At 39.8% G+C, this 10,210-nt stretch overlaps 1 protein-coding gene across 1 annotated transcript; it reads right to left on the reverse strand.

Moving 5' to 3' along the window:
- Window positions 1-6,479: 6,479 nt before the first annotated feature.
- On the reverse strand, window positions 6,480-10,152 carry uxt (ubiquitously-expressed, prefoldin-like chaperone). Its single transcript, XM_034197331.1, is given in 7 exon segments — window positions 6,480-7,300; window positions 8,632-8,695; window positions 8,880-8,940; window positions 8,943-8,986; window positions 9,085-9,152; window positions 9,653-9,734; window positions 9,868-10,152. Coding segments are annotated over 7 exon segments (480 nt in total). The 5' UTR covers window positions 9,966-10,152; the 3' UTR covers window positions 6,480-7,237.
- Window positions 10,153-10,210: the final 58 nt, after the last annotated feature.

Consider the following 10,210-nt stretch of genomic DNA (forward strand, 5'->3'; position numbering starts at 1 on the left):
ATTTGTGTTGCATTGTTGGTGGAGCCTGGGACTAAAGATGTTCATTGCCATATCTACACTGTAGCTACTATGCAGATATAAGGCCTTTGAATCCTTTTGAATGTAATTACAGTTTTCACCCCAATGTGCCAGGCTTAGCTAATAAATTAATTTTCATTCGCAGTAACCTGGGTAGATTATGGGTTGCCCAATCTTACTATACTTGAGTTTGCAGTCCACAACACCACACAATACAACATCTTGGGGTTACAATAAGGTGCACCACAATATGATACAACATAGAACAATATTGATCTCAGTGCTGCAATATCGATCTCAGTGCTGCATTTGATACTATCGACCATGATATCTTATTGCAAAGACTAGAGCACTTAGTTGGCATACAGGGAACTGCTTTAGACTGGTTTAGGTCCTATCTATCTGAACGCTCTCAGTTTGTACGTGTCAATGATGAATCTTCCACGCAAACCAAAGTTAGCCATGGAGTGCCACAGGGCTCAGTGCTCGGACCTATTTTGTTCACATTATATATGCTTCCGTTAGGCAATATTATAAGGAATCATTCTGTAAACTTTCATTGTTATGCGGATGATACTCAACTATATTTATCAATCAAGCCTGATGAAATTAATCATCTAAATAAAATTCAAGACTGCCTTAAGGACTTAAAAACGTGGATGACCTTAAACTTTTTGATGTTAAACACGACCAAAACTGAAGTTATTGTACTTGGCCCGAAGAATCTACGAAACAAATTATCTAAGGATATACTAACTATGGATGGCATTAATTTGGCCTCCAGTGAGACTGTAAGGAATCTTGGTGTTATATTTGATCAGGATTTATCCTTTAACGCCCACATAAAATCAATTTCAAGGACCGCCTACTTCCATCTACGTAACATTGCAAAAATCAGGCATATCTTGCCTCAAAACGATGCAGAGAAACTAGTCCATGCATTTGTTACTTCAAGGCTGGATTATTGTAACTCTTTATTATCAGGGTGTACCAAGAAGTCAGTCAAGTCGCTTCAGCTGATTCAAAATGCTGCGGCTCGTGTACTTACCAGAGTTAGGAAAAGGGACCACATTACTCCTGTTCTGGCTGCCTTACACTGGCTCCCTATAGAACACAGGACAGAATTTAAAATTCTTCTTCTCGCCTACAAAGCCCTTAATGGGCAGGCGCCATCTTACCTTAAAGAACTCATTATACCCTACTGTCCTACTAGGGCATTGCGTTCCAAGAATGCAGGGTTGTTGGTTGTTCCTAGAGTCTCTAAAAGTACAATGGGAGCCAGAGCCTTTTCTTATCAAGCTCCACATTTGTGGAATCAGCTTCCAGTTTGTGTTCGGGCGGCAGACACCCTATCCGTTTTTAAGAGTGCGCTTAAGACCTTCCTTTTTGATAAAGCTTATAGTTAGGGCTGATTAGATCCAGCCCCTAGTTTTGCTGATATAGGCTTAGTTTGTCGGGGGACATCTTACTTCTTCCTTCTCTCTGTCTATACCTGTGTACTCTCATGTTCCGATTAACCCAGCTTCCCCAAATTTCTTTCTTTTTGGTGTCTATATACGCCGGGATCCGGAGTCATGGATGATCCTGCGCTCCTCTGTCCTGGATCGCGAGCCCTGGATCTTGAGTCGTGGCTGTGGTCCTGGATCATAGGTCCTGGATGGATATCCTCGTGGATTCATCTTCCTATTATACACACATGCATTTCCAAACATTTGGACTACCTATGTTGCAAATGTATTATCTTTTCAATTTACACACGGCATCTATTGCACGTCTGTCCGTCCTGGGAGAGGGATCCCTCCTCTGTTGCTCTCCCTGAGGTTTCTCCCATTTTTCCCTTTAAACTGTGGGTTTTCTCCGGAAGTTTTTCCTTGTACGATGTGAGGGTCTAAGGACAGAGGGTGTCGTATTGTCATACTGATATTTTGTACAAACTGTAAAGTCCACTGAGACAAATGTAACATTTGTGATATTGGGCTATATAAATAAACATTGATTGATTGATCGATAATAATACATTTGATTTATCAAGTGCTTTATCGAGTGCTCAAAGACGCCTTACACTATTAAAAGCTAGTCTAAAAAGGTGAGTTTTGGTCAGTGTTTTGAAGGTGGGGAGGTCAGTACAGTCTCTGATCTGTTGTGGGAGAATAGACAGGAGGTTGGCTTCTGATGATTGAAGGCTGTGGGAGAGGGCGTGGTGATGGAGAAGTTCAGTGAGGTGGTTGGGGGGGGGGGGGGCACTGATGGTGATGAAAGCTGGTTCGAGGGGCCCCCAGTGAATTTTTGCCTAGGGCCCCCCACATACTCTAGAATTGCCACTGTGCATATGTCATACATTACAAAAGAGAATAAGATCAGATCAGTAATTACCATTATACTGCTGTGCAGGACAACAATAGAAAACAAATAACGATGGATTAAAACATCGAGAAAAAAGGCTTGACAATATAAAAAAAGGTCAACAAAATAAGAAGAGGACAAGACTGCCGGCCGTGGAGGATAATCTACCATACCCATTGCTGTTGGATATATGATGTGAATGTGTATTGTTAATTATGAGGGGCCGTACAGGCCGTAATTCATACTGGTCCTCTCAGACACATACATTCTCCTTTTACATACATATATTTTCACTCTCACACACACATATATATTTAGACTCTGTGACGAAGGTAACTTCGTCACTATGAACTGACGGCTTCAGGCCGGGTAATATTGCACTTTATTAGCGTGATTGCACAGTACAGTTGATGTCTGTGGCTGATGATTGTGTGCACCTGGTGTCCTGTGTTGTCTCCTCCCCCCTCACCTGTGTCTTGTTGTGCTGATTAGAGTGGGTGTATTTAGGGTCTGTTGCCCTGTCTGTTTTAGAGGCTGGTAGGGTGTGTGAGATCCTTGTGGCTGCAGGATGTGTGCAAGGAGAACAGCAGGATTGAGGCTGTGAACTTTGTGCACATGATTTTAATAAATGCCCACGTCGGGTTATATTTTTGGACGTTCTGCCTCTGCCTCCTTGCTTGGTCTGGGCCGCTCAACGGTCAGTCTCACAATTGGTGTCAGAAGTGGGATTTGACCAAGTGAGGAGGTGAAAATTACGAGAGGAAAGAAGAGGGACCAAAGAGAGGAACCGCGGCTGGGGATGGCTATGCCTGGAACAGACCAGGGGGCCACGGCTGTTGAGGCAGCAGGAGACGAGAGACAAGCAGCAGGAGACGTGAGACAAGCAGGAGGAGCAGCGTTTGCAGGCCGAGGAGGCGGCGTTGAAACCGGGTGGCTGACTGGTTGTCCCGAAGCCGAGACTGTAAAGACACTGTGCTTCCTGGGGAGAGGGGGAAGGAAATGTGACGAAGGTAACTTCGTCACTATGGACTGACGGCTTCAGGCCGGGTAATATTGCACTTTATTAGCGTGATTGCACAGTACAGTTGATGTCTGTGGCTGATGATTGTGTGCACCTGGTGTCCTGTGTTGTCTCCTCCCCCCTCACCTGTGTCTTGTTGTTCTGATTAGAGTGGGTGTATTTAGGGTCTGTTGCCCTGTCTGTTTTAGAGGCTGGTAGGGTGTGTGAGATCCTTGTGGCTGCAGGATGTGTGCAAGGAGAACAGCAGGATTGAGGCTGTGAACTTTGTGCACATGATTTTAATAAATGCCCACGTCGGGTTATATTTTTGGACGTTCTGCCTCTGCCTCCTTGCTTGGTCTGGGCCGCTCAACGGTCAGTCTCACAGACTCACACATTCATATATTGTCACTCACATATTTATACATTTTTCACTCACACATACATACATTTTGCCCTCATATTCATATATTTTAACGTTCATATTTATACATTTTGCTCTCATGCACATTCATTCAATGTTTACATTTAATATTATAAATAATATATGCATGTCTGAAGACAATATATGCAAGAGAAGAATGTATGTATTTCTGAAGACAATATGTATGCAAGAGAAGAATGTATGTGTGTGTGAGAGGACCAGTATGAATTACGGCCTGTACGGCCCCTCATTGCATTTTACATATAACTTTGAGCACTGTTTAACTTGAGCTACTTGTTTTAATGAATATTTTAACATGACCATTGTATTAAGGAGCCTGAGATCTAAGACTTTCATTCCAGCAGTTGTAATTGTTGTACGTAGAATAATAATAATAATAATAAACTTGAACAGGCGACTGCAATCAAAAGTTAAAAAAAATGCAAAAAGCATTCAAAATCTCCGTCTCTAAATCAATCTTTCCCTATATATCTTTTTATTTTTCTGTACACACGCAAATATCTGGGTTCAAAAACAATTTCAATAAGAAATGACGTTTTTTTATTTTGAAGGAAAATAGCAACTTCCGGTATATTGAGTGAAACTTGACGCAGCGTGTGTTTCTGCAGCGGTAGGGCAGTGACGTCATCACGACAGGATGATCTGCTGCCGAGGATCCGCTGAGCAAGCCACCGAACCAACAGGTGTTTCAAAATTAACGTTGTGCCATGTATTATACCGTGTTTACATTAATTAACAGAAAATAATATATGAGATATATATTTAGATACTCCATGAAGCATTTGGGTTCATTTGAAATCTTAAAGCCGTCACTTTGGGGTCTTCAGTGTTTTTAATAAGTGAATTAAAGGAGATGGAGGAGCTTAATTGATCATGTTGTGGATGCTTTGATAAGCTTCAGGGATATGACATGTGTGAGTCCTATTTTGAAAATGTTTGCTGTGATGTTTTTATGGTCTGTTTCTGTTTTACGTGTTTGTCAGACATGTTAATGTGCCCCAATCCATATTTTGTAAAAATCTCAATGAAGCTTTTCCTGGTTGATTTGGCTACCATTTAAATTATGCTAATAAATTAACTGTCCAATAAAAACAGTGTCAGCAGTGAATCAGCTGCAGTCCTCTGTCAGCGTCACGGTTTCCTACCAAACAGGAGGTGTGTGTGTGTGTGTGTGTATGTGTCTATTTCAGGAGTCATCTCTCAGCTTCTTTCTCCCGTTTGGCATCCAGTTTCCATGGCAACAGGCTCATTGTTGTTGTAGTGTGTTTGTATTACAATACAAGCCATTCTTCTTTTGACGCTTATATGTAAGCTCCGTAGGCTAGTGTAATCTTTCAAAGTGCTTGTATCATTCAAATAATGTACAATTGTTTTAAATGTAAGCCTGATTTTTAATTTTAAGTGTTTTTAAACAACTCAAAACTGCTCTTTCTTTCTGAAGAGTGGAACAATTGCAGATAAAAAACAAACTTAACCTTCTTAAAAACAGAGAGGTTGGTTCGCAACAGAGGGTTTTCACATATCCACACACCAACATAAAATCATAGTAAATCTGAGTTGAAAACATAACATTTTAACCCCTGAATAAAATAAAAAACAGACAAGTTACTCAAGATATTGCTTCATTTCAAAGGGTCAAAAAGGTTGTGAGTATTTGAGGTCGTCTCCAACAATACTTTGCTTCAGATTTCCTTTACTGCAAATCCTTATTTTGTAACTAAACTGGAATAAAAAAATCTGGCTATTCACAAATGAACGGAACAATTGTGTAATTTGACCGTTTTTTTAGGTTTCACCCATAGACTGTATATATAAAGGTTTCACCCATAGACTGTATATATAAAGGTTTCACCAAACATCCACACTGTGAAAATAGATGATAACATATATGAACATAAGTGCTGCAAACAAAAACAATCATACATTAAAGAGCAACTTGCAGGTTGGAGCCCCCAGTGAATAAATGTGTAGGAAAATGATGTATACACTAGATTAAAAAAAAAATATATATATATATACTACAGTAACATCTGACGTCGTTTTTGTAAGACATTTTTATTCCCGCATTAAAAAAAGACCAAACGCGTGTGACGTCACATGGGGGAGAGCGGCCGGTCTAACTTATTAATAAACATGGATCACAATGTTGGTTTTGACACAGAAGAGGTTGAAAATATATATTCGTATGCATATGACGGACCACAACCTTATAATTATGAGCCTGCTAGGCACACACACACAAACTTCATTAGTACACTGTATATTGTAGAAATTATTGTATTGTATAAGAAACAGTCAAAAATGTGTATATGTATTAGATAGCTATATTAATCCCACATTGGACATAACACTAGAGTATTTAAATAATACTCCAAACAAAGAAAATATTGACTCTACTATACAGCCTACCAGGAGCAGCCAAGGATTAGAAGAGATAACGGCCATCGGAGAGAAATGGAGCTGTGGTCGGGGTGGAGTTTGTACAACCTGCACTAACACAATAGCTCACCATGATTAGAAATTGTGAAATGCAATGTAAAATTACCGAACAAATACCAGCTCACTAAATCACAACCGCTCAAACCAACTACCGCGAATTGGGCAGAGAAGGAGTCCGAGAAAGTTGCTCCCCCATGTGACGCGTTTGACCTGAATTCCCGTAAAACATATGAAATCCTGCATTCACTTTTTTAATTGTGGTTTTCAGGCAAGGTTAAGCATACATTCAGTAAAAACAAAACCCTGCAAGTTGCTCTTTAAGTTGAATTAATGATCTGGCTTTTGAGAACACAAGACAGGGACATTTTCACCCAAAAATAATCTACTTTTAGATTCATTCAGACCGGATTTACGTGTGTAGATGAGGTGTACTGAAAAGAGACATTAGCAGAGCAAGACATGGAAAAAATTGACATGTTTATTAGCCTATATTTCCTATATTTAGTCAAAGTGTCTCCACAATAAGTATTCTGAACATGTTTAGGCAACTCCTGTTCAAAGTGCACCTATATATGTACAAATAACATCACTGGATGACTTTGATACTGAGGAAGCAGCATCTTAATAAAGTAGATGAATAGGCATTTATTCAGAAATAAGGAAATCCTAGGTAAGTGTATAAGTCACACTCGATGACATCAATGTGTTTAAAGCCTTCACATTTCAGTTTTGAACAATACGAGTGAGATTTATTACTTTCATTCACTTCCAGCAGGATCTTTGCCACCTCTCTGTTGAGTGTCCATGTTTATTGTTGTACTACATACAATAATAACATTTCACCATGGTTACAATGCCCTGAACGAAGCGTTAATTAAAGTGGAGGGTTCACTCTCCTCCTCTGGTGTTTGTCTGTGGAACAGCAGCAGCCACGTTATATTATATGTGTTTGTTTATCTGAAAGTCCTCTGGTTGTTCAACATCCGATAGATCTAATGAATTTCTCTCCTTGTGTCTTCTGGTTCGTCCGACAGTCCCTGAAGCTCCCTGAGACCCTGAAGAGGAGGAAGAAGCCAATCAGAGACTTGAACACTACACAAACAACATATCTTCGATTTCTAAAGGAATTAAATATCAGAACCAGAGGTCGCGTTAAACGAATATTTTCCGTCTATGACAGATTTCTTTTTTAACAATGACGGAAAAATCTGAAAGCAGTCCGTAATTTTGACAGATTAGAACAAACTCGGAACAGCGCCAAAGCCTCCCCGCAGCGAGGCTCCGGTGTTATACATTACATGTCACTTGTTACACGCTTTTATACCGTTTCCAGACCTAACTTTGCCGACATTGAAGTAAGTAAGTGTCTGTCTGTCTGTCTGTCCGTCATTTTGTCTGTCTGTCTGTCTGTCATTTTGTCTGTCTGTCCGTCTGTCTGTCTGTCATTTTGTCTGTCCGTCTGTCTGTCTGTCTGTCATTTTGTCTGTCTGTCTGTCTGTTATTTTGTCTGTCTGTCCGTCATTTTGTCTGTCTGTCTGTCATTTTGTCTGTCTGTCTGTCCGTCATTTTGTCTGTCTGTCCGTCATTTTGTCTGTCCGTCATTTTGTCTGTCTGTCCGTCATTTTGTCTGTCTGTCTGTCCGTCATTTTGTCTGTCTGTCCGTCATTTTGTCTGTCTGTCATTTTGTCTGTCTGTCCGTCATTTTGTCTGTCTGTCTGTCTGTCTGTCCGTCATTTTGTCTGTCTGTCCGTCTGTCTGTCTGTCTGTCTGTCCGCCATTTTGTCTGTCTGTCTGTCTGTCTGTCTGTCTGTCTGTAAAGGCCGACGGGTAATACTGGACGGGCAGCGAAAAAGTCTAGCGCAACATAGTCAAATGTTGCAATATGTTGTGGGTCGAAACAAAAATCTGTAGTATGTCTGAATAATGTTATTAAAAGAACAGAGCATATAAGAAGAAATATTGGTAAAATTAACCAAAACATATATGTAAAATATCCTAAAAATGTCAGGAAAATATAAACAAAAATCTTGATAAATTATCAAAAGGATAGAAGTCGAATTTTCAAAAGATATCAGTAACATTAAAAAAGATATTAGTAAAAAATCTTTAACATAATAATAAAACACCTGGAAAAATATAGTTAAAGAATTAATATAAACTTAAGTTAATTTGTATATAACGTTACAAATAAGACTAAATGAGACAAACTTTTCTCTATAGTGAAACATACTGATATCACTGTGACATGTTCCTGGGAAAAAACTTCCACCACTGCTTCGGATGAAAGAGTGGCATTTCTTATGATTTGATTCATATTTACTATCATCCACGAGGAACAGTCATAGCATGGTAGATTAATAATGAATTGTATATATAACACACTGACCTCCAGCACCATGCGGATGTGGGCTTTAATCTTAGCCGAGTCTTTGGTGAGCTGCTCTGTGAAGCTGAAACACAAAGCGTTAGCACAGTTAGCATCTCTCATTCACAACAATAACCACAACTAGCATCAAGCTAACTCGTTTCCCTGAAGTCAGTTTTTCTTTATCAAACTCACTAAAATGTAACGAGATACAGATATTTGAATAAGAAGCATGGTTTATGTGTTCTGTGAGATGAAGGTGAACTGACGCTGTGAGCTGACTCGTCTTCTTCTCGATGAATCGCAGAGCTTCGTCGTGGGTCATCTCCAAAAGAAGCCGAAACCGACCGCCACAAAGATCTTAGACGAGTCCTCCCTGACAGAAGAAGAAGAGTGAAGTCAGAGTCCTGTTCATACAGTTTGTGATTAGTCAGTATCGATAGGGTCTTTTAGAGTTGTCGATCGGCTTCTTACACTTCAGCCTGGACGAAGAAGTTACAGCCGAGATCAACATCTGTCTTCAGCTTCTGACAACCTGTATCCTACACACACACACACACACACACACACACACACACACACACACACACACACACACACACACACACACACACACACACACACACACACACACACACACACACACACACACACACACACACACACACACACACACACACACACACACACACACACACACACACACCACACACACACACCACACACACACACACACACACACCACACACACCACACACACACACACACACACACACACACACACACACACACACACACACCTTAGTAAGACTGTATATAGTAGAGTAGTACATGTATTCAATATGTTCTTTGTATTGGATATTATTTTAGATACTCTAGTGTTATATGTCCAATGTGGGATTAATAACGTATCTATATATCTAGCTATCTAATACATATACACATTTTTGTCACAGATTTCAAACAGACTGTTTCTTATAACTAAAAAAATACAATCATTTCTACAATATACAGTGTACTAATGAAGTGTGTGTGTGTGTACCTGCAGACTCTGTATGGTGTTCTTCAGCTGCAGATACTGAGAGATCTTCTCATAAACGGAGTCTCTCTGTTCCAACACCTTCCTGTCAAACAACACACAAACAAAACAATATACAGAATCAAAATAATGAACTGTTTCTCGGTAATTATAATATTAAGAATCTAAATGCATTCAAATCTGTATAATATTCTTATTTATTAATGAAAGTCTCTTACTGTAAGTCTTTCTTCAGAACTTCATGAATAAAGTTTTCATACTGCAGAACCTTCGGGTCCACGTTAGCATTAGCATTAGCATCCAGAGGTGGAGACATCTTCTCTGTCTTTCACTTTAAATCCCGCCGTAATGAAGATAAACTCCTCCGTTAACCGGCAGAATGTCTGACTACAGTAAACGTTAACGCTTTTGATTCATTACTGATCCACAAAGTGTCAGACAGACGGACAGCATGCTGAAGTAAACACGGATCTGCACCGGATGTGGATTCACAAATGCTTCCGGGTTTTCAAATTAAAATCCGCATGTTTTTGTTTTTTGTTGTTTCAGAAAAAGACACAT

Source organism: Gymnodraco acuticeps, unplaced genomic scaffold, assembly GCF_902827175.1.
Source record: "Gymnodraco acuticeps unplaced genomic scaffold, fGymAcu1.1, whole genome shotgun sequence".
NCBI lineage: Eukaryota > Metazoa > Chordata > Actinopteri > Perciformes > Bathydraconidae > Gymnodraco > Gymnodraco acuticeps.